Below are 26,014 nucleotides of genomic sequence, written 5' to 3'. Positions count from 1 at the left end.
ATCAGCACTTTTACAACTACCTTGTCCTTATCCTGTTACCAACACCCATCCATGAAAAATGCTGCCAGCAGAATGCCAACTAGATATTTTGACAACTAGTTGCTTTGGAGGATAAAGAAAAGAGGAAGAACACTCATTTTAAAGAGGTGCAGATAGCTCTTGAACTCGTTAGCACTCAGGATGGTGGGCAGCTGCACCACTGCAGAATCAGGCTAATCTGCAAAAATATGCATATTTTTAATGCATTAATTCAGCCTGTAGACCATTAAGAGAAGAGAGACCTTCCCAGCAGAGCTACAAGACACCCAACTGAGCTGTAATTCAAGCTCTTCCTTATTGCAAAAGTGCCTGGAGTGCCAGCAGCCAACTTTTATAATAGCCCTAATTATCTTATATTTATAATGGGAAAAGAGGTGGAAGTGGTCCGGAATAGTAGATAGTAGCAAAGCAGAGAAAAAAGTGATACCCAGACCTTAAGAGTCACAAAATCACAGAAAATTTCAGGCTGGAAGGGACCCCCGGGGGTCTCCAACCCAAGCCCTGCTAAAGCCCTCAGACTCCAATGAAATTCTTTTCCTGTTCAAGCTCTGTGTAGGAAAAGATCTGCTTTCAGCACCATATAACAGATTTTTGGTCTTCTTTTAGTAATATGTATGGCATTGCAGGGACGTGCTATGGATAGAACACATGCAGCTGCCAACACACACTGGTGCACCTAAGGGTCGCTGACAGGTGGGAGTATCCTGCACTGCAAAAGCAGGAGCATCACCTGGTGCTGCCTTGGCTGCAGCATCCTCAGAACAACCTCAGGGAAAGGACTCAGGTAGAAAATGTCAGAAGAACTTAAGCAAACTTCTCAGAAATCAGATTTTTGCCCCATGGGATAACAGTGTTAATCATTAGTCTTACATAGACCCCATCATTTAAATTTCAAATTGAACAAAAGTTATTTTCCATCTTGCATAAAATGAAATGAAAAACACCCGCTGTTCAACACTAACGAGTGTTTTAAAAAGTTTAAAATTATTGGTTTGTGAAAGAAAACCCAAGCATCGGGCAGAAAACACCTTCATTGCTAATGGTACTTTTTCAAGGTTATACAAAATGGATATGTTCTCTTACAAAAGTGGAAAACAATGTTACCCCAATGCCACATAACAAAGACATAGGGAGCTGTTCAAATAAATGAACTTTGTCTTGGGCTTATCACAGTGGTTGATGGGGGAAAGTGTACATCTGCAGTCGCAATCATTTCATAATGAAATGTTTAGCACAGACCAACTTTCATTCCTTTCTTCTCTCCTTTGCTCCCTTCTATTACTCTCAGCTTCTCCCCAGCCTGCAATATCAGACCAGGTCCCAAATCTGTGGCAATCTCAGCAATTTCATCTTGTTGCCAGCTCAGCAAGACTTTGCTACACCGTAATTTTCTAATCAAGGGTGCATGGAGTTTGCTCCTCTACAAAAAAAACCTTTCTGGAGTAGTGCTGTAGCATTCTCAGATGCCACCAACTGGAGAAGGAGTTGGGTGTTCCCAGCACTTCAGAATCTCAGGCTATTTGGGTTGAGTCAGCAAAATGCAGAATATCGGGTTTATTTTAGGCATGCACAGAGTGCTATTTGAGACCTTATTTTCCTCCTCACATCGAGACTGAGATCTGTAAATATTGGCAAACATGAAAATTGGATCTTCATACTCTACCCAAAAAAAATACTTGTCCTATCAAAAAGCCAAAAACCATCTGGCACCACTCCTTCCAGATGTTCTCCTAAACAGTCTTTTTTTTTCTTTTCTGCCAAATGTGTGCTATCTGCATGCCACAATCCTTTCTCTCTCATCAATGATCAGCTTCATACTTCCATGCCCATTATTTCTTTCCTTTTTTTCTTACTTAATAGGTCAGTGAGTGGATCTATTCAACACACAGCATTGTGTTTTCAGGAGTATTGTGTACCATGAAAGAATTTGCCTTTCATGATGCTTGTGGCTTAAGGGGCTGCTGCTGGTTTGGCAAAAGCATTTGGAAGGGAAACTTGTTAATAATTTAAATAAACACATAGGCCGAGGGATTCTGGAAATATTCATGCCACTAAGATGAGTGTACAAAATGTATTTAAATTGGGAAATAATCACCAACAATTGGTGCAATCCCTGCCAGGAAGAAGACAAGTGTGTCGTACCCATGGAGTCACTACCAAAACAGACAAAGCAAATGAACTCTCACATTTGTACCAGATTAGAAAAACTCCTCAACCACAGGGATCGAGTAGGTGGGATGTCTTGGATTGCTGCAGCTGTAGTGGCCTTTGTGGTGTGAAAAATGGAGATTATTTCTCAATCAGACTGCTTGCTGACTCTGGTTTACATCAGCAGCAACCTTCACTGCTGAACAAAAGGAAGATCACGTATGTCGTGTTCTGTATTCATGAAGCGTAGCTTAAAATTAATTGAAAACATCCTTCAGAAAAGGTTCTTCTGAACTTTAACCAAATGCTTTAATTAGATCTTCAGGAAAGAAAGGCTTTTTTTCCCCAAATCTAATGAAAAATGTTTCAGTGAACAATTCATAACAAGTGCTGTACCACTAATGGCAAAACTATCAGTCTCCTTGCATGCTGATGTTTGGTGGACCTTGCGATTCCCCATTAAAGCTGCATACAGAACAAGACTCAGAGACTGGCGGAGCATGTGATGCTGGAGTGGCTGTATCACAGCCACAACACCCGCTCTTGCACTGAGAGAATTATGGCCACTTTAGCATCCAGGAGAAGCCTAAACATGAAAGGAACACGAACCCCCCAACCTCTAGCCTACAGCAGGCCTAGGAAAGTAACTGGTCTTTCCAGAAGCTGATGCTGTCTTTACTTGATATCATTTCCACAACTGGACACGTACAAAGCAGCCACTCAGTTTTGACTCAGAAGTGAATCTTAGTCTTATCTTCCTAATTTTGGTACAGAGGGGATTATACAAGCATCAACCAGTGGATATTACCCACATTTAAATGATTTTATATTACCTAAATCCATACCTTTTCCTTCAGTGCATTTTTAGCAAAGAAAGGTCTGCCAAGACCAATGAAAAACGTGCGTGTATCACCATCAAGAGAAAATAAGGACCAAAATTGGCACAATCATGTATAAAAGATGTGTTTGCTCATTCTTCCAATCAAGGATCCTCATTAAATAATCATGTGACTCATGTAAGAGGCTACAATTACACGGTACAGCTCACTTTTCAAATATTCATGATCAGGCCACAGAGCCCAGATATAAATGGAACCACTCACTTCCAGATTTGGTAAGCAAGTCGGTCTGTGGAGATGCTGCTTCCTTACTGATATTAACACCACTGGGAAGAGGTGCCACATTCTCACAACTGCTTTCATTGACTATTTCCTCATCCTTAGAAGGAGCTGGTTAACTTTCATTTAAATAAATGCCTGGGAAAAGTCATTTCAGTAAAATTGAACCTTCTTCTGTTTTTGTCAAATTATTTTCAAGCAAATGTTGCATTTGCTTTATTTTTTATTTGGTTTATTTTGGGTTTATTTTGGAAGACACTGAAACTAACAGTCAAATATTTTGCATTTCAGTACTTTTTTCTCTGTTGCCACCATTACCATTTTCAACATTTTTTCAGAGGGCAGTGGTGACTCCAACACATGACAACACAGCTCCTTTCACACTTGCAGAGTATTGGGAGTGACTTTCTACCACTCACAACTGCCCAGTTCTGTCATCATCCCAGTTCTGCTCCATCCATGGACTGCTCTGGCTTATGGTGCCATCAGGCTTGACATACAGTCTGCATTTATTGCAATTAATGATTCATTCTTTACATTTTCTGTCTACCTTAATGTATTTAACAATACTAATCACATCAAATTAATGTGCTGTATCTTTTTTCCATTCTTGCTTCCTTGGATGCAGGCACTACGCTGCTAATTTCCAGCTATCACTACATGCTTCACTTTCTACGGTTTCTTCCCACCAAGCTTACAAGCTTATAGTAATAACTAAGATTTTCAATATCAAGCCATTGCTCAGCTTATCCAACCTAAAACACTGATTGCTGTTTGTCCACAGGTGTCACTTCACTCCCCAAGGAAAGCAGGGCTTTCCTGCAAAACAGAAACTACTTTTATAGCAAAAAAAAAAAAAAAAAAAAAAAAAAAAAAGTATCAAAAGGCACTGAAATACAGAGTCATCAGCAATTCCCATTTTTCTGAGACTCGTGGTTGGTGTGCACTTTCAATGGGTAACTGATTTGAACAGGACAGGGACCACAGACAATAAAAGGAGAAATTATTGTAGATAAAAGGAGAAATTACCATATTTCCTGCTGCCATCACTCACCACAGCTTGCAGACTCCTGCAAAAGGAAGTCCAGAAAGACCTGAATGACGTTGCCAAGATGCATTGTTGGCCCAGGCATCACTTCCTACAACACCTGTGACCCTCAGCACCCCCAGTCCTTTTGATATCTGTGGTTTCCCATTCTGTGTTTATCCTACTGTGAAGCTCTGTGCCTGCTGAACTTCTTCATATTTATTCAGCCCCTTTATACAACTGGCAAAGATCACACCAAGTCTTCATGGTCTTCTTGTAGTTTTCCAGTGCAAGCTGTAGGAGTGGGGAGAAGCCAATCAGTTTCCAAGCATTTGGTGAGTGAGACCAGGACCTGCCACAACATATTAAATAATGGGGATTTAATGCCTTTCCAGTTGAGTAAAGGAAATAACAGGAAAAGTAAAATTAATTCAAAAGCTTTTTTAAGGGAAATTATGCTAATAGATCCAAGTAAACAATGGGGTGTGTATAGGTGGCTAGGAAAGTCTCCAGACCTCCTTAATGAGGAAGAAGTAGAGCAGAAGGCACTCGCTGAGTTTCTAAGCTTAACTCCTTACTGATGCAAGCATCACATTACCTAATTTCCTCCACAAACCTCAAGTTTGAAAGTAGTTTGAATTTCTTCCTCTTGACATTCCTTTTTCTCTCTGTTTTAATTTCCTCTCCTCCCTCAAACCTTCCTGTTCAATTTATACAGTTCTGTCCTTGTGCTTACACTGACTTTCAGCACAGCTTGTTTCTTCTGGCTGTTCATCCCAAGCACCAGGAGCAAATATCCCTCTCCCTCTTAACATTCTGCTGGATGAGGTCATAAACCAAATCCTCTAAAACATCTTCTCATGAACTGTACGTAGTGCAGCAGAGAGACCTCAAACCACTGATGGAAAACGGGGCTGGAATTGGTTGAAAATTTCTGCAGCAGTCTGTTGTGTTTTTGTTTTTTCTAAAACCACTGATTAAAACATACAGCACAGAAAAACTGAGGAAGCATTTGTCTTTGCAACACCACATGGTAGGTTGGGAAAAGAACCCGATGGCACCTAAAGATTTCACTGACTGCTCCCTGAGGAGTCTGCACTGCTTTCCAACTAACACAAAATGAGAAGAGGCAGCTTTCAAGTTGTTTTGTTGTCTATTTGTATAGAGTTTTAGAAGAAAGACAGATTTTCTGCTTTCACTGGCTTTCCTTCCATTGCTTGGCACCAGTATGCAAGTCACACTTTTAAGTAAGTAAGAGAGGAAGCACTTTGAATCTAAGGATGCTGGGCAACTGCTGGGCTGGTGAATGCTGATGGCCTCGTATATTTCTGCACCATATGGTGGCAAAGACACCTGGCATAAAGAGAGAAGAACCTGCATGGTGGTGGAGTCACCGTCCCTAGAGGTGTTCAAGAACCATGGAGATGTAGTGATGATGAGCATGGTTTAATGGGCATGGTGGGAGTGACTTGGGTGATCTTAGAGGTCTTTTCCAACATGATTCTATGATTATCTGATTATATAGTTCAGCAGCCATTAGATGGGCTGGGCCAGAAGGTGACTTCACTGTTACCAGCAAGAGAGAACGAAGGCACACTCCTGTTAAATGCATTAATTAGGTCCTAACAAATCCTAGCTCGTAGAGCATTTGCTCACAGATTTAATTGGCATTTTCAAGCTGAGAGTAAAGTGTGTCAGTTGTGCTGCTTTTCAGACAGTGATAGCAAACAATAAGTCATAAATGCAGGGCTGAAATTAAACATACTGACTGTGGTTGTTTGTGTTTTTCCTGACATTAGCTGGAAGTGGAGTTACTGAAAAATAAATTCTGTCCTGTGGGAAAATTTCGTATTATTTTCAATTTTCTTTTCATCTCAAATGAAGGAGAAACAGCAAACCTTTCTGTGGAAAAGAAAGCTCCAGAGGAAAAATGTCTGGAACAGTTGAAATACATTGCTTCAGATAATTCAGCAGTGTTGGTATAGGCAGCAAGTAATGCATGGCACTTACAGGATTCCCTCTATGCCGTTCAGCAGGAAGGATGAATGCCTTTGCAAAACATAAAAAACCTTAACACAAATCTAAAAGTGAAAAGAAAGCAGAAAAAAAAAAAATACCTTCATGCAACTAAGTAAAAATAGCTGCCCTACATTTTTCAGGAGACAGGAATGACTTTTTGGAGCCTCAACCTGAGAGGCCCCACAAACCGAGTCACTGATGATGAAGCAGAACCCCTGTGGAGCAGCCCAACACTGCCTGAGCCTCAGCAGACCTACAGCTACTTCAGATGGAGTTCTGGGGTCTATCTGTAAGACCCTTCTGTCCACTGTGCATCAGTTTTCCCACCTGCAAATCAGCAGTAAAGGTATTCACCTCTTCACACCTCCCCAGGATGGGGAACACTAGCTCAGTCTTCCCCCTGTCTGTCTCACCGTCTCCTGGAAAGCAAAGGATGATGTTGGCAGAGAGCTGGCAGAGAGAAAACAAACAGAAACACAGACATTATGAAGCAGAGCTCCAAGTACTACAGACCTGCTAAACTCTCAGTTTCAGTAAATACTACAAACCCAAGCAGGTTACAATGAGGGGAAGGAGAAAACCAACTCCTAAGAAAGTATTGGAAGATGTGTCATTTCCATTTCCAAAATACTGCTGGTATGCTGAAAAATCTCTCTGCAGCCCATTCAGAACAGCTGGAACTTTGCTAGAATCACACCCTCCTTCTGAAATATTTTTTGCCAATCAGCACATTCTGCAGCATGCTTCTCTTCCCTTGGTGGTGATGGAAGCACCACAAGCACCACCCGGCTGAGATGACACCTCGTGGGAACTGATCGTGCATGATCACAGAAAAGTTGGAAGAAATTCCCAAAATCCTTCTTGCTGAAGCTCAGGCTTTGACCAATAAAGCAGAAGGACTGCGGGCACTCACTGCTGGCAACTGCAGGCAATTATCTGGAGGCTAAGATGGAAAAAATGTAACATTTTATGCGGATGTCAGAATAATGGAACAAGCAGTAGAGAAGGAGCAACTAAAGCCGTATTTCTGGGATCAGCACTGGGTAGAAACACGAGATTCATCCTGTGCAGACAGCATTAGAAATTATCCTGATGACAAAGGGAAAAGAAAGGAAGCTATTCTGTGCATTTTCCTGCTCTTCTGGGTGCAATCAGCACACATCTCCAGCACTGCCATTAGCATTCCTCCACCAAAGACATCTCTGCAAAGCACAGCTCACATTTTCAAAGACGATGTTGGAAAGCTTCCCAGATTATATATTTTCCTCTTTAATTTATACCTCTGAGGATAATGCTAATCAAGGAGGCAGTGAAAGTGGTGAGGCATCCTCAGACCCGGCTTGATTTATTAACAGTGGGTGCATTATTCTCACTTGGAAAATGATGCTAGGATCCAAGCTTCCAGGAAAACACCCCTGTTTGCTGGTAGGCTATCAAATATGAGCTGACAATGTACTCGCACAGCAGAAATGCATAAGTGCATCTATGATTCACCTGTGAAACATGAAGTAATGCTGGATGCTCTGAAGTAGGTTAGAAGAATAATGCAACATCAGAGAGAGAAGGGGAGAGGAAGAAGTTCAAACTCCAAAATCTCCAACTGAGAAATATTTTCCTAGTTCAGCCCTCTGTCCTCAGGCCACTTTTGAATAGAGTTTGGATGCGCAGAGATGGACAACCATGTGATGGTGCATGTAGTTAGTTGGATATTACAAATGCCATCTTCACGGCCTGGCAGATCTACTAAATATTCCAGGGATTATGCATGGTCTGTTTAGCAAGCTCAAAGTAAAAAGCAGATTGCACACATTTCACACAGCGTAAATCCCCACGCCTATCTCCTTAGCTCTGACCTGAACTTCTGCAACACAGCAACTGAATTAGAGAAGCCAGTGTCAGAGAGACGTCGAAGAAAAAATGATCCCAAAACAGCAACTGGCTCTGACAGTGACAGCTAATCAGAACATCCTCTGTAAGCCGTAATGTTCATTTCTAAGGTAGGGAAAGAAGAAAGCACAGAACACAGCAATTCTGAAGTAGAACAGAGAATTCTACAGGGCAGAATTAATCCATTTCAAACATAAATAGGTTTATTTGGAGTAACCACCCTGCTATAAAACCAAATGAAGACAATATACATTTCTGAGCCCTGCTGGTAGCCATAGCATACACACTATCAAACACACTAATTGAATGGGGGAGAATTTGCAAATGTATGCATTTGATTTCTAAGATTTCACTCATTTTTATTTATTATCATTTTGATCCATATATCTCTCACAGGATGGTCTGTTGCTGGATGGGGAGTCCTCAAAAAAAAAAAAAATTCAGGAATTTCACTCCTTTCTTCCTGGCATCAGCAGAGGCCATTGTGTGTTTTATTCTTACTTCACCCAGGTAAAAATAACCCAGTTTTCAGGCAATGGCTCCACATTTGTGCACATAAACAACAATTTACTCACTTGACTTCTCAGGTCACTTCTCAGCACTGTGTGCTACGTACCCACACTGAACACACACAAAACTTTTTAAGTAGAGAATCACCTACACCTACTGAAAATCCACTCCACATTGTTTAATGTGCAAAAATTGTATGTAAAAATCCTATCTCATCAGTTTTACTGAGATGTCATTTGCCAGCCATTTTGATACAGTGGTTTCTGATGAGTGAAAATGATAAACAGAGCTACTGCATGGAGGCTTCATATCCTGTTTCCTTCACAAACAACGTGTTCAGAAGAGACTGACTCCTCTGGGACTTCTCCCAGCTCTCACACATCTCCTTGGAGCTTCTCCTGCAGGCACAACAACTGTCCTGCAAATTAATTCCTGTCTGACAATCACTAATTATTTCTGTAGGCATAACCTGCAAGACCTGAGAAATCAACTATCAGAGGAAAAAATGATGAGCAAAATCAGGATCTACATTTCTATAACTTTTGTAAAAGGACTGGAGAGCACATGTACCTCGTACTGCTGTAAGTCTGCAGTATGCGTGGTTATAAGTGCACATCCCACAGCTACACCTGCACAGTGGTTCAGCCTCTGTTCAGCCAAAGTGCCCACTTCATTTCCAGCACGCTGTGCTACACCTCGTTGCTGAAGTCAACAGGAATGAAAATACTCTGATACTCAAAGCTTTTCCCACACATGAGTAGAAAGTGCATCTCTTCAGCCTTTGAATTAAGGACGTAAAGGGAAAGATGTAATTAAGGCTTATGGAAATTCAGCCCCCCCTCACACATTAGTAGTGAGGTACGAGATGCTGTGCTCTCTACATCCGCATGCCTTGGGTTTTCACTTCCCATCCCAGCCACAGTGCTGTTAGCCCTTATTGTAAAAAACTTTTTCCTTACATCCAATCTAAATCTCCCCTCTTTTAGTTTGAAACCACTTACCCTTGTTCCTGTCACAGCAGACCCTCCTAAAGAGTCTGTCTCCTCCTTTCTCAAAGCCTCTTCAGGAGGCTGCTCTCAGGTCTCCCTGGAGCTCTCCCTTCTCCAGGTTGCACAGCCCCAGCTCTCAGCCTGTCCTTGTAGGGAGGTGTTCCATCCCTGAGATCACTTCTGTGGCCTTCCTCTGGACACACTCCGGCAGGTCCATGCCTCTTCTGTTATGAAGACTCCTCTTCAGGAGGCAGTGATCCAGGTGAGGTCTCACAACACAGAGCAAAGGGGCAGATCCCCTCCCTTGCCCTGCTGGCCATGCTTTTTTTGATGCAGCCCAAGATACAGCTGGCTTTTATAATATCGCCAAGCTGAACTGCTTTGCATGCTATATGCATGTCTGGATATTCATGGAGCAAAGATCTCCCCACCTCCCTAGTATGCAAAATGCTGTCTCTGGTGGTTCAGACATACTCCTTCCTTCAGCCCTGCTACCTCCAAGCTGGGGGCAAGATTAAACCTGCAAATGGTCAAAGTCCCCTGCTGATTGCAAGGCATGACTGCAGTGTTTTTCTCCATTGATTCCTTTAATGGCACCCTGCTCGGGATCAGCACGCAAGCGGTCAGGCACAGCAGAAAAAAAATCAGTGTGAACTTCAACAGCCCAGGCTGCCCACAGCCCCTCTGCACGGATGGTGCCTGCATGTGCCATCAAGACACAGACTCACATTTGCATGGAAAAAATTCCTATGGGTCAAGAGAAAGAAACACACGATTCCCAGCGGCTGGCACTGGGAAGGCTCCCTGCATGACAAGGCTGTCCCTTACATGTGTTTTTTACTGGCTCTGATTAACAAGCACTTCAAAGCTCCTAACAATAAATCAGATGCAGTTCATAAATTCAGCACTGCTGAAAAACAGAATGTAACTCATGTCCTGAATAGCACAGCAAAGCCTACAGCTCAGCAGACCTTCAGAGCTTCCCCAGCACAGAAAGCATCCTTCAGTGTGCAGCTTCCTGGGCTCCATCCTTAGCAATACCCAGGGAAACTCCTTACTGTGGCACCACATCAAGGCTGGGATTCATAGAATACAATCATAGAATCTTAGAGTCATAAAGTTACCAATTTATGAAGGAGATGCTGGGAAAGCTGTAGCTGTTAGTGGCAGGGGTGTCAAAATAGTCTCTGCAGCACCAGCTGTGTTATCTTATAAGGGTTTTAAGTACTTTATTGAAACAAGGACTGAGACGTGCAATTACTACTATTTCAAGTTCATTTTTGCAGGTGAATGCCAAAAATTTTCTCACTGCTGAAGATGTGCTGTTTCTTAGAGCATTAGGTGACCATAAAACAGACGTGACTTCAGAACCATGAATACTAAATGCGGAGTGTGTTCCTCAGTGCTGAATCATGCACAGTCTACTGCAGCGCATTACTTCCCTTAAATTGGAAAACTAATTATAAATAATGCTTCATTACTTGAAGCTACAGTTTGCTAAGACAGCCTAAAAACAAAGGAACCCCAGAAATTTGCAAGCAGCCCCGATCTGACAGTAAGAACAGAACATGAAAAACAAACAGAAGGGTATAAATGCCATGTTAAGAAGGAAAAAGCTCTGTGCATTCTTGGCCCATTTTGGAGGTACAGACTGCTCAGAAGGGAAAGTGAGGCAAACTCTTAAGACACCAATTTTAAAAACTCCATTCCCTGTTAATGATGTGAAACCACAACTCCTTAGCTATTTCTGCAACTTTGAGGTAAAACACGTGTGCACACATTATTAGGTTTCAGGTCCCAATGCAGAACCACACACTAGTCCTAAGCATCATGGGGTCATCATGGAGTCCTGGGCATCACGTTGAGGCAGTGTCCCAGTGGTGGCATGGAACACGCTCCCAACGGCCCCATGCTGCCAGAATTCAAGGAGCATTACACCAGTGAGACCCTGTGCCATGCAGCCCAAGGAAGGCACAACATGCAAAATTCGACTGGAACATCCACAGCCTCCCCGTTGCTACTCTTCTCCTCCCCAGCCTCTCCTCCTCTGTCCTAGCCTATAAATAAAACATTTCACTTCCCAGCAAAAAAGAATAAAAGAAGGCAGGTGAGTCACCCTCCCTGGTGTTACTTCTCTCTTTCATCTGCCTCATCCTCTTCCTCAACACATTTGCAGCTCTGAAGTCAAACGGGGATGGAGTCACCTACTTCCCTGTAGGGAACAGGGCTGCACAGATTTGAAGCCTGGGGATCTTTATGCTCCTCCAATTGCAGTTTTCAGAACCAGATGCAGAGCTCATGCTGGAGAGCCCAAGAGGATCTCTCACTCCATCAAGGTGGTATTTCAACAAGAATTTCTTCTAGATGATTGATAGTGAGCTGTGATGAAATGGCCACTCTGTCAAACTTTATGAAAATGACAGGAAGAGAAGGGTCCAAGAAGAAACCCATAGTGTTTCTGTCTCTCCGCAAGGTATTATTTCTACTCACACAACAGCACTGGCTGCACAGAGACTTCACCAAACAATCTCCATCACTCTCATTCCAGCCTCATTTCAGTCCAGGGAGGAGAGTAAAAAATAAGAAATTCAATTATCTGAATCAGGAAGGACTACAATTTCAAAAATAAAACTGTCATGGATATATATCCTTCCACAGTGAGATTAAATCTGTCCTTTGTTGGCTAAATCACAGCAAGACAGCCTGGCACTTGAGGACGTATTTGTGAACAACTCCTCAGGCCCCCCTGCGGAAAATGCTTAGGTCAGTGAATCCACCCTATCAAAACTCTTTCTACAGCAACTTTAAAAAAACAATGGGTTTCGGATCTCAGCCTTTACAGTGCACACAGCCTTGAATGGTACATTTGCTTGGATGTTTGGCAGGGCAGATCTTGGGGGGCAATACTTGGGAGGCTAGGAAAGCAAAGAAGGTAGCAAAAGCAACCTGCTTAGCATTTGGTCTGCTCTGACATATCCCAAAAGCATCAGTGCCTAAACACGGAAGTGCAGATACTCATGCTCACGCCCACTTCTCTCCATTTAGGTAAATACCAGGGCTCTTTATCTGCACGGAAATGACCAGAATTGTCTTTCATACTGAGCAGTAAAGCCACCACTAACTCACTCTCTCCGGAAATCAGAGAGAAATTAGGATTCACAAGTGAAGGATATCAGCATGAACACAGGCATCTGCAGGGAGCAGCTCACCACAGCCCTGGCTGCCTGCACATTTTGGTGGCCCAGCCATAGCTGGAGGTACTTGGCACACATTTTCAAAACTTATCCCTACAAATGATATGAATTAGAAGTGATTTTTAGAAATACTTTTACTACAAACACTGAGCTTGGAGGAACTGTCCTTGTCAAGGGGCAGCAGGAATTAGGACAGCTCACCTCCCTCATACCACATCTGCTCATACCACATCTGCAGCATTCAGTCCCAAAATCATGGGGCTTTCGTGCCAGGCACTCCTGAAGATCCCAGCCAGTCCCTGGCTGCCATCCTTATAGGCATGACCCTGGTGTTCAATGCCATCTCCCATGACACAACTGAATCCCACCTGTGGCTTCTCTAAGGAGGAGGAGTGGGAAACGATGGCCAGGCAGGTCCTGACTGCTGTGCCAGGCTGAAATCAAAGAGCATCCCAGTGTGAGTGACAGCAAGCAGAGTTCACTGGCAGCTCCCAACCTCAGGTACATGGATGAAGGGACTGCCACCACTGCCTGGAAATCATGCCATGGATAAAATCATAGAATCATTAAGGTCGGAAAAGACTTCTAAGATCACCAAATCCAACTGTCAACCCACCCTCACCATGCCCACTATCCATGTCCCTCAGTGCCACATCTCCACAGTTCTTGAACATCTCCAAGGATGGAGACTCCACCACTTCTCTGCAGCTGCACCATGGAGGTAGAGTCCCTTCTTTACCTTCTGCCATCTCTCTGAAGGAAACCATATTTATTTATTCTGGGAAATGCCTGGCAGTCTGTGTCATATTTTTGGAAATAATGCTTTTCAAGGAATTTTAATCACTGTTGATGTATAAAAATAAATAACAGAATTTGTGACCAGATGGTGTGTTGGGTGATATGGGGCTCTTCTTCATCAACACAAAACACCTCCCCAGCCCTTGCAAGAGCTGCCTGCAAGCTCCTCTCACCCTAAACCAAATTCATCTTCAGGAAGGAGCAATTTGAAGGAGTGGAATATTTTCAGCAAAATCTAGAGGCCAAGTGTAAAAGCAGGAGGAATTCTGCTTTGCCCATGCCCAGAAGCTACTGGAGTCAATCTTCATTGCCAGAGGAGGAGCAGCTATGGGATCTGCAGCTCCTTGTTACGCCGACTTTGCTTGAGAAATCTCTGAGCTTTCCACTTTTTGTGGGAAATATTCTCCTGTAATTCAAATCACTGCAGATTTTGGTTAATCCAGAGAACACACAGTGAAACCCATTGCTTTTCATCATTTAGAAACCACTCACAAGGTTTTGACACAAAGCCAGCTTGGCTCAAGGCTGGGCCCAAGGCCAGCTTGAAAATATTCCCGAACCTTTCAACAATCCCTGGCTGGTTTTCAAACTTAAAGCAAAAGCCCAGGTCGGGGAAAGTTTGCAAATGTTTAGGTTGTGTCAGAAAATTTCTGAGCATCTTGTGATAAATTCCCATCATCTCTTCTCATGCTGGGAGAATCTCCCAGTCTCCATATCCTTCTCTTGCCTCACAGAGCACAACAGTGGTCTTTACAAAAAGGGCTTGTGTGAGAGCTGGAGAGAAAGATATAGGATGTGCTGGGAGCTGTTTGGAAAGCAAACAGGCCAGGTTGGCTCTTGTTTGGATGCCTTGTTCCTTGCCTGAATTGTCCCCAGGTGCTCCATTAAGTAGCAAGAGTTCTAAGTTCACGGTACTTTCTGGAGCCAGGTATCCTTCATTGGCTCACTGCTACATTTAGGAACATGCAGCAGTCCCCTGTAAGCAGCAGAATTCTGAAATACTTTACAGTTTAAGATGTTCTCAAGTTGCTGACTAAGAGTTCTGTCATATTGCTGAACATTTAGTCACACAGAGAATCGTGAAATGCTGCACTTCTCCCTATGTAGGTAATGTAGAAAAGAAATGTAGGCACTGCAGCCACAAATAGAGACTGCAGGCACAGGGCTGCACTGATTGGGATGCTGCTGTGTCTGGCACACATACACACAACACACACATGCACAAACACACGCACCAGATACCTGTTAAACAGGGAAAACAAAATGAAAAATATTTAAAACACATTCCTGCTCTCAAGATGTTGCTAATCAGACTGACTGCTAGCAAACGTCAGGAAAGGTCTGCATAGCTCACTTTATTTCTACCTTGCCACCATTTGACAAATGCTAACAAATATATGCAAAGTCCCTTTGCAGATGATTCCAAAAGCAGAACATTTTTTTTTCTTTTTTTCTTTTTTCCTTTTCCCTCTCATCTTTCTTTCTACTTTTTCTTCTTTTTCTTTTATTCTTCCATTCTTTCTATTCTGCATTCTCATTTGATTTATTGGGATTTATACTATTTCAGAGATCAGCCTTTTTTGTTCTGTATGCTAAGATTCAGCATGGCCATATTTTTATCCATCAGCGAGCAACAAAAGCTCACATGATCTCTTCCTCCTTCCTCGTGTCGTTGCACCATTGAGCAGCCCAGCCCCAGGACCCCAGTGCTGCTCTGCTCCATGCACATGCCTCGTGCCCCGAGCAGCCTTACAATACCATCTGCCTCCCCTGCCAGCAAAAAGTCACGTTCCACAACCTACGGCTCAGATCAGCGAATGAGCAGCACATCAGCAGATTTTCTGTCTGCCCAAAGCTACAAAACAGCTACAAAACAGCAAAACATTTCCCACAGCAGCCAATGGGCGTTAGATCCCATTTTACTACTGAAGCCGGTAGCATTAACCAGACAGAAAAGCAGCAGGGAAAAATCCATGTCAAGAGAGCACACACGCACAGATGCACACTCAAACCCTGAAAAAAATCATCCAGATGAGTAGGAGTGGAATAATATAGCCACGCTGACTCTTGATTATTCCGGCCAGCTACTCTTTGTGCTGATTAACTGAAGGGGATTAGGAAGGACTCAGCCCAAAAACGCAGTTCCTAATGCTCCTGCAGCTATTGCATAACGAGACCAATTCCCGTCCCAAGCCCTGACCCTCAACTTACTCAACACAAGTTTAATGCTGTCAGGTTGCATAATGGAAACACCTGCTTCCCAGTGAAGAGGAATCTTGATGGGATCCACCGGGTTCCCAAGGGCTGGGTTATTTGTTATCTGAGTTCCCGGGTGGGCAGCAGAGGGAAAGGAAGCGGGCAAATATCACCAAGAAGGAAATAGAGCCGCTTTTCCTAAAACATTTATATCAGGACGTACTGGAAGCCAAAGCTCTCTGAGCTTCATTCACGCACGCACACCTGCTGTTGGCACACCCACTGAAGAAATGAACCCTAAACCAAGAGAAATCAAACACATCTCCAAAGTAAATGAAAGAAAATCAATGAACCCACACAGCCTGGCTCAGCTAAGTGCACCTTCAGTCAGGTACACCTACAGGAGGAAAACACAACAATCCAAAAGTCTGTGATTACGATGCTATCTCCAAAAGCATGCAGAAAAGATAATAACACTTCAGAACAGTCACTCTGTTAAAATTTGTATGCTGAAATAACATCACGGGGCCATGCAGGAATTTCAGGTACGTAAGGAATACATGAAGTAACTCCTTTGCAGTCTATCACTCTGGATGCATACAGGTGTGAGCCAAATGAGGACATAGCCCCACCAAGTTGAACTGCAACCAAACACCTTCCAACATCCGACTGAAAACCGGACTCCCTCTGCCCAGCAAATTGTAAAAAGCTTCGGGGAACTTGGTTGGGTCCTGCGTCCCCCTCCCCCACCATAGCAAATAATTTGCAAAGGCCGCGATTGCTCTCTCTGTTCCATGCGCTCGCTAACTCGCTAGCAGTGTTTTCAAGCAGCAGGGCTGGGCGAAGAGCAGGGGGAGGGACGAGGACAGAGGCAGGGGATGCTGCTGCCGCCAGGCCCCTTTGTTGAGCATCAGCGGATACCCCTCGCCTCTTACCTGGGGATGCAGTCGCCATGGCGACAGGCTGGTGCTCCCTGGCGGAGCCGAACGCCAGCCGCTCCCGCTGCCGAGCCCCGTCTCCATCCCGCGGCGCAGCCCCGGCCGCGTACTGCTCCGCCCCGGCCGCAGCCCAGCGCTCCGCGGTGCCCGCCAGCAGCAGGTCCTGGGGGTCCGGCGGGGCTGACATGCTGCTGCCAGGCGGCCGCTGGCTCCGGCTCTCGGGCTGCGGCGGGAGCCACCGAAAGTGGCCGCCGGGGACTGGCTGCTGCGCGGCCGCGCTGGGTCTGGCCGGCTGCGGGACTCGGAGCCGCCGCCGCTGTTGCCGTATCTCCACTAGCGCGTATTACGCAGGTGAAAATGGCTTGTGCAGTTGGAGCCTTCCAGCCCTTGCGTCACCCTGTGGCTGGCATATCACAGGGCAGGAATCTGCCAGCCTGGCTGCTGCTCTCCCCCACTTAACCGCTTTGGCAGGGTAGGCACGGACTGCGCGCACAGGGGGGACGCACCCCTCCAGGCAAGCGCATCCCCCGCCTCTTAATCCCCTCCCGCGACAGCGTCCCGCAGAGCACGCTAAAACAGCGCAGCCACTGCGGGGATGCCGCTGGTTCCTCTCACACCTCCAGGGAAAGACAGCCCCATGGCCACGCACATCCCACCAGCCCCCAAATGCCCTCCGATCTCCACCAGCCGAGCAGAAAAAGCCACTCTCCGCCACTGAGCACTCGGCTTTGTGCAGTTGGCTCCGTGCTGCTTGCAGCCACGTTGGGGAGAGACGATCACAGCTTCTTGCATCTAAATGACACTTGTCAAAATAAACTCACAGCAGGTGTCTGTGTGCCTTGTTTATCCTTCTTCTTCCTTTTTTTTTTTTTCTTTCTTTTTTTTTTCCGTTATTGTATTTTCATTCTTACTGATTCTCATAAGCAAGCTGTGCTAGCAGAGGTGGTGCAGGAGCCCTGCAATTAAGGGGAGAAGCATTGGCAAGAGATGCAGCAGGGGGAGGATCTGTGCCCAGGTGCACTGGGAATCAGTACCCATGTTGTCATTTTACAAAGGAAGCAAAGTCAGTCAATTGTGACAGAACAAAGAGGGGTGGTTTCAAACCAGAAGAGTGGAGATGTAGATTGGATATAAGGAAAAGGTTTCTTTTATGGTAAGGGCAGTGAGTGCCACATCCTTGGGGACACCCAACATCAGGCTTGGTGGGACTCTGAGCACCTGATGGAGCTGTATGTGTCCCTGTTCACTGCAGAGGAGATGGACCAAATGGCCTTCAAAGGTCCCTTCCCACAATTCTATGGTTGAATCAGGTGGTATCAGACCCTTCCTGAATTGCACAGAGCTCTGACACTGACAGGTCAAAAAATAAGAGGAATTTTGTGAATGGGATGCTCAGGATCTGACTCTTACAATGTGAAAAGTCAAGCTGTGACACAGGGAGCTGTTGCTCCAGCCAGACAACTTCACCTCAGCAATGTCCTGCTGTGTTCTTTGTGTCAAAGCACCCCCAGCCACACTTCAGATCCTCTCCAGCTTCAGGAAGCCATGCTTGCACCTGGATTTGAAAACTTAAGTCACTTCTACTCTCTCCATGTGAAGGGAGAGGAAATTCAGGGTAAGCTCATACTGCCAGATGAAGAGCCTTAGAAGCAGCCTCCATACATGTTATCTTCTCAAGGAATCACAGAATTGTTTGCGTTAGAAGAAACCTTTAAAGCCTATATGCTCCAACCCCCCTGCAATGAACAAGGACACCTACAGCTCCATCAAGTGCTCACAGCCCTGTCCAGCTTGACTTTGAATGTCCCCATTGGGGCATCCACCACCTCTGTGGGCAGCCCATCCGGTGCTTTACCACCCTTATTGTAAAAAACTTTCTCCTTACATCCAATCTAAACCTCCTGACTCCAGTCCAAGATCTATTTCTGGGAGTCGTCCTGCTGCTGCTTGAATCAGTGCTATTCAGTGCCAGCTCCCCTGGGCCCTCCACAGATGGGCTCCTCAGCCTTTGGGGAGGTTGGGAACCAAAGCACTGAGGTGCCAGTGTGAGCAACATGCTCAGGATCAGCCAAACCACACGTGCCAGGTGACTGCTGTGACTTCAGATAAACTGTCTTGAGCTCTAAGTGGAAAGCGTGGTTGTAAGTAATAGGGTGCTACTGTAGGTAGGGTTGCATATTATACTTCTAGTGTAGAGCTACTGAAGACTAAGATCAGTACAATTTGGCTTCAAAAAGGAAAATCACAATGTTATTGTTATATTACCCTGAAAAAAAAATTAAAAAAAAAAAAAAAAAACACCTCTGTAGCAGCTATAAACTGAGCTGATTGTCTCAGAGTTGCCCTGTTAGCACTGGTGCCTTGTGGGCCAAGTTGTGCCAACACACCATTGCCAATTGCACCTGTTCACAAACTTCCTGGGGGCTCTGCAAGCTCTGCCTACCCCGGAAACTTGGAAGATTGTGGTATGGGTATTTCTTTCTCATTTTGAGCTCCCTAATCCAATTAATTACTGAAAAGTGACAACATCAAACCCGCTTCTCTTGGTCTGCTTTGCATGCTATTTCTAGATCAGCAATTATTATATAGGTCATTTTACTTTCAGGGCAGCACATGTCTTAACACAACATGCAGCACCATCTGGGCTACAAGAAGAAAACGGCTCCAAACCCCTTGGCTGAAATATGGCTATCTAGAGGGTAAAGGCAATCAGCAAATCTCCTCCTGAGCCACTGCTTTGTTAAAGCATTTACAGGATACATCACACAGCACAGTCTACCAAATTCAGTTTTACTTTGAGTTAGTTCCTGGTAATCACAGAATGGCTTGAGTTGAAAAGGGCCTCAAGGATTCAATTCCCCTGCCATGGGCAGGGTTGCCCACCACTAAATCCATTCTCTAAAATCACCTGAGATAGAAAGCACATCTTTGATGCCAGTTTCAAATTCTTCGATACAACAGATGACAAGACAGACAAAGATTCACTGCTGTCTGTGTTCCTGCAGTACTCAGCAATACCCTTACTGACTTCCACCAGAGTGACTTCCATGCAGCTCCCCAAGCCCCTCATTAGGAGCACTGATTCACCTGTAGTCCACAGTGCAGCATTTATTATTACCAACATCTTCATGGGCCAGCAATGGAAAAATATGTCCCACCACTGTGCTCAAGTTGCCTTACATGCACAAGCTTATTGGATTTTCTTTATTTGTTTACATTAATATAAGATGGTGTTTGCTCCACACCAGTAGCATGATTTTAGACATCATGTTCTGACTGCCAAATTCCACATCTAAAGCTCACCACCTAAGCAACAGGGATAAATTTAACTAATCCCTTGTTTCCCCTTTGACATACACCCTATTATGCCTGTTATACTGCCTGATTGTGATTCTGCCAAGATTCTGAAGACATTAATTAATAATGTTAACGATATGCAGTATGTATACAAAAGCATCTCTTCTTGTAAAGCTTCAAGTACATCCTTGTTCAGACTGTCTGATTTTCTTTTGTGTCCATCACTTTCCAGGGTGTTTCTATGATGCTTTTTGTGGTAGTTGCAGTGAACTTGAAAGCTCAGGAGAAGGACTGAGCCCTGACCACTTTGCTGTGTGAGCAATGTGCAGCCATACAGGCCTTCTGATAAGTCAGCATCATCAGATCTGTGCACACACACTCAGAATGATTCATTGCTACAGACCAAAAAGGTTATCATGATCTGTGGGCTGCTGACATGAACACAGTATTGCTATAGTAGGAGATGTGGTGGGAAGAGTGCGTGGACTGTGTGCTCTGCTTATCAAAGAGAAGCGCAGACAAGTAGAGAAAAACTCAAAATCAAAAAAGTGGCTTCTGCTTCAGGGATCCCAACTGTAGCACAACTCAGGACTTTATTTCACCAGTTCATGTGCAGCTCCCAGGTGACCTGGAACAGTCTCATGCAATACAATCAGCCCTGCTCATTGCCACGTAACATTGGGTGACAACTTATAAGTCCAGTTTCAGATCTTGGATACAAACCCCAGGCTCCCACTGACCATTCCACATACGGTACATAAATTTCTGATGGCAAAGTTCTGCTTTGCCAGGATGAATGAAAAAGAAATGAACAGGAACAACTGAACAGACATTCTGCAAGCTTGATTGATCCATTCTGCATGCTTGAACTCAGCACAACTCAGGATGCCTTGTGTAAGTTTAGTCACTGCACATTTTAAAGACTTTTTTTTTTTTAAGGTCTCCCAGGAAGATCAGTTGTGTGCTTAACAGAAGGATGAGTTCAGTAATACTTGGCACAAATGAACAAAGCTGATTCCTTTCTATTTTCAATGAATTTACAAAAGCTCCTCATAGTTTTTGCTGTACCGTGTTGAAAAATGACATGCACAGGGCTCATCTATCTCTGCTCATTGATATTGAATTCTCTTGCTCTTCCCTTTCAACATTATACCTCTTTGAATATATGAAGTCTGCAAACACATACACACAAATTGCTTCTCTTTCCATTACAGCCCTTTGTGCTATGGGGCCGATGTATGCTGCTTGGCCAAAGTGACTTTAAACCTTGAGGGGATTTTTTGGTCTCAGATGTAACATTACCACCAAAGAGTACAGGGCCTGGCAGGGATAGCAACTGATGCAGTAACAGAAAATATCATCTCCCCTTTCTTGAGGATTATCAAAGTTTTAGAATAAGTGAATTGCAAGAGAAAAAAAAAGCATAATGAGAAATGAAAGAGTCTTCCGAAACAAATAAGAAAAAATATATATTTTTATATGGAGTAGAACCTCCTTCTACTCCATATAAAAAATTCTGGCACTGTAACCCCTGATGTACAGTTTCAAATTCAATGTGTCTGGACTGCAGATTCCAGGTATATTCCATGCCCTGGCCTACAAACAGGCACAGCACTGGGAGTACACAACAATGCTGTTCTGGCCAGCGCACATGGATTGCTTTCCCCAGCATACAATCAGGATCCTGTCCCTCAAGAGACAGATAGCTATTGGGACTCCCGAGATAAGGCTGGAAATCTTAAGATGATACTTTCAGGATAACAGACTTCTGCTGGGCAAGCCAACCTACTGAAGACTGCCACTACAGAGAGGCAAATGGCCTGAGAGAAAAGCTGATTTGTGGTGATAGCATTCTCCATCACAAAGGCCACCTGTCACCCTTCAGTGCATCAAGCAGCCCTTGCACACGACTCCTCCCTGGGGTCTCCCTTGGATCTTTTGTCTTCACACCTTCTCCTTCTCCATCTCCACAAGCTCTGGAAATGAGCAAAGGCTCATTTGGCAACAGCAGCCTCTTTAAGCAGATCTTTAAAGTATCACCCACATCCCCACTTTCCCCACAGCACTCCTGAAACCAGGAGTCTCATATCACTGCTCTGTAACCTGGATTAAGCTCCTGCATCAGCCAGTGGGTGTTAGATGTTAGATGCAGTTTGACTCCTCAAAGCAAAGGCATCCCAGTGCCAACAAGGCAGCAGCAAATCTGGTTAAGCCCAGGAAAGACAGAAATGTGCAAACTGATATAACACCATCAACCTTCTTGAACAAACTGCTGCACATGAGATGCTCTCATTTATAACGAACAACTGCAGAGATGAGACAGGTATGCAGTCCAAATCTGCAGCTGGACAGAGCCATTTATTACCACATGCTGCAAAATGAGGAGATTGGTTTGGCTGGACCTTTAGTAAGCACACTGTTAAAAATTCCAGACTCTGAACAGCAGCATTTTTACTGCACATTGTTCAAAGCTCACCATCTTCAGCAGACAGTTCATGTCTCTGAGGTCTGCCAGGCTATATCTGTACACAGCAGTATGCAAACCCCTGCCTGGCCCTTTAATTCCCACACCATGCAAGAGCTTTCAGCATTTCTAGCCCTCTGGCTGTAATGAAATGTGATTAAAGGTGGTGCCTTCCGCTGGTAAGCCTGACTGACTGCTCAGTCCTTCATCCCCTCCACATCAACAGTCACTCTGGGAACAGTGAGGATTACCTCTGTTTCACCAAAAAGAGAATTTTACAAAGAAATCCACTGGCATGAGTTTGAATAGCAAAACCGTTGACCACGTAAGCAGGCACAAGTCACATGCACATATCAGGTGCCAGAGAGGAGAAAACCCAGCAGAGGACCAACAGAGTCCATCTCCCCTTTCTTCCCACATCCAACCTCTTAGCAGGAAGGAGAGCTGAGCAGAGTAGACGGGTGAGTAGGAGGGGAGCTCTGCATATGCAAGGTACGTTCAGTAGTGGCCTAGTTTCAGCATGGGTTGGTAGATGAGATGCCATCCAAGAGTTACATCTGAAAGGCTCTGTACTCACCTCTAGAATATATAACTATTGAAATGATTCCCTGGACACTGGACCAAGAGATTTGGTATCTATGAACTTAAATGGTGATTTATTTATTTATTTATTCAGTACATCCCAATGTGGCATCAGGATCTCTGCATGCTCTTGCAAGTATTGTTCCCAAGCAGCTTCAGAGCATAAATCTTTTTCCGTGGTGCTCATCCCACATCATGGGAGCCAAGTCCAGTGTTATTAAAAGCAGCAGCATTAGAATTTGTCCTGTCAGAGATTTCCAGCTGCATGGAGCACGGTTGCCTTAGCAGAGCAGTTATCAGTGATAAAAGTGCTCAGGCTAACACTGAGGGGTCTAATGCTATTTAATGTCACTGTTAATGAACCAGCTGAAAGGAGAATGATAGACAAGACAGCCTGCAAGTTCTGAACAGGTTATATGGTGGCCCAAACTTCACAAGCAGAATGATTTTAGTATAAGACAGCAAAAGTAAAGCAAAAATATTTGCAGATTTCTTTTGGGAGAAACTAAAGAAAGTGAAGCAAAGGTCTAAAAGTCTATCCAGGAACTACACCCATCACAGAACATTTAGTTTTGTACCAAAAAGGCTCAGCCAGTGACCAAAAGCACAGTTTTCTTCACAAATTTTTGTTCCCTTGCATTACATCAGAAGCTATTTGCTCAGAGCACTCTGTGCATTTACACAACTCTGCAGCAAGTCCATTAGAGGTTAGCATTTGAGCCCTGATTTATGCTGATATAGCACATGCATTTATCTGACTGTGTTGATTATGTACTGTCTGAAAGTCACCAGAAACTCACAGGGGCTAAAGATGGCACTTTGCATGCTGGAAGAAACAGAAATGGCCAGATATGCTTTCACTTAGCATTTAGAATGACATGGAGGGTAACAGAGAGCCAACCAAAGGAGATAAAAAACCTGAAGCTGCTTTTAAAACACCAGAGATTTCACATTCAAGTGCAACTGATAGGTGCATCCATCATCCCTAAAACCCAGAACTACTGCAATATGCAGATATTGATGTAACTGCAGTGAAAGGGAACACGTTCTTAATAGATATAATGATTTGTGCCCAGAGATAACCTCTAAGCAATTCTCATCAGTTAGTAAACAGTAATGCTTTAAAATAGTTGCAGTGATGGTATCTGTGTTTGCCATTGGCTCACAGAAAAGTAAGATGCTAATAGATAACCTGAGAAACCAAGGCTAATGTAAGAAGTCTGAGGATAGATATAAACAGAACACTGAAATAACTGTCTCAGTGAAACACTGATGGCTGAGTCTTACATTTAAGAACATCATTGTCTGGGCTTCCATTTTTCTATAGCAGAGATCTAATTTCCTTGCTTTGTACACAAATGAGAACCAAGAACACATTCACAGCAGCCAATCCATAAATCAAAAATCAGGCTCAGAACTCCTCATTTCTCATATAATGATTTCTTGCAAGGAGTTATCTGAGCAAAAGTTGTTACCCTGCTCACTCATGGGCTCGTGCCCTGAGCATGAGCTGCCCTGCTGAACAGACAGCAAATGCTGAATGTGTTTATCTCCCTTTGAGCTGGCTCCATCTGCCTAAATATTACATGTTAGAGTACTGCAATTAGGCCTTAACCCTGAATTTAGTCCTCTGCTGGGTGCTGCCCACACACCTCACTGATGATATGAGAAGTGTAGCACCCCGTGGCTCAAGGATAAACACACTGTTGAGGCATTTGGGCACTACAGATCCAGAAGGCTGAGTCAGGCAGAGACTGTATTTTGCCACTATGAAGCCAAGAGAGAGCTATTCTGAGGCCTCTAATGTAATCTTTATTTAAATGTATGAAATTAAACTCCTGTTAGGAGAAGTGTTGTAGAACCAGGCTCTATTTTATATTTGTAATTAATCCATCAACTTCAAATAAGTTGTTTTCCTATAGTATCTGCAGGATTGGGATTTGTTTTTGCATCTAATTGATATATCATTTAGCACTTGATATCAGTACTTCAAAGGGAACATTACTGCTTTACATTTCAAAATCACTTTGTAGTTCATTCTGTATATCTCATCACTAAATTGGACAGAACAACCTGCCAATTCTTACCAAGCCTTCTCATCTGTGGCTTTATTTTGTGAATTAAGTGTTTGTAGTCAACACAAACCTACATTCCTCAAGCTCTAGTCTATGTCAGTGCTGAAAAAGCAAAATCAGACAGGATTAATTCCTGATATAAACAACCCTTAAAACCCTTAGTTTTATTCTCAGCATTCTGCAATGGAGTGGGTAGACAAGAAAATAAGTCTGACTGCGTGTTTTTATGAACTTGTAGCACGTTCTCTTCTTAATGTAACTCATCTGCAAGAATCAAAACCCAGGCTGGAAGAAGGCTCTACTGGTTTCCCATGAATAATCCAATCCCACTGAATAACTCAAATCATCTGCCAAAACAGTGAAATCATGACCAGGGCCCTCTGCTGGACTATGAAGAAAATGCATCCTTCCTCAGAACGCTGAGATGAATCACTGAATTGGAAAAGTTTGTAACACACATCAGCATACAGCTTTGGCCACCATTATGTTTTTGTAAACAGAACTACAGGTTCCCACTCACCTCTGTGATTACAAAGTGCATTTTGCCACTCACAAACAACATTACAGGGAAAGTTTCCCAGAATAGCTCATAAAGAATCTCTTGTCATTGTGCTCAAACAGGAAAGAAACCAACATCCCATTCATTGTAATTTCCTTATCTGAATTCTAATCAGCTCTTTACAGACAAACAAGGTAAAGAAATAGATAAGAACACAAACCTGTGTAAGAGCCA

The 26,014-nt window shown here is 43.8% G+C and overlaps 1 protein-coding gene across 4 annotated transcripts in view; it reads right to left on the bottom strand.

Moving 5' to 3' along the window:
• The window catches only part of RTN1 (reticulon 1), a 116,998-nt gene that overhangs the window by 80,401 nt on the left and 10,583 nt on the right, over nt 1-26,014 (bottom strand). The window contains exon 1 of one of the 4 annotated variants that reach the window (XM_031605344.2): nt 16,861-17,235. The exons of the other annotated variants lie outside the window; for them this stretch is intronic. Within the exon in view, the coding sequence (XP_031461204.2) occupies nt 16,861-17,050 (190 nt within the window). The 5' untranslated portion in view covers nt 17,051-17,235. Of the gene's footprint in view, nt 1-16,860; nt 17,236-26,014 lie in introns of those variants that run through there. 4 annotated transcript variants of the gene reach the window in all.

The sequence above is a fragment of the Phasianus colchicus genome, chromosome 5, assembly GCF_987193195.1.
Source record: "Phasianus colchicus chromosome 5, bPhaCol1.hap1.1, whole genome shotgun sequence".
NCBI lineage: Eukaryota > Metazoa > Chordata > Aves > Galliformes > Phasianidae > Phasianus > Phasianus colchicus.
Note: the sequence above shows the minus strand (reverse complement) of the source record. Positions and strands in the feature narration are given on the sequence as shown.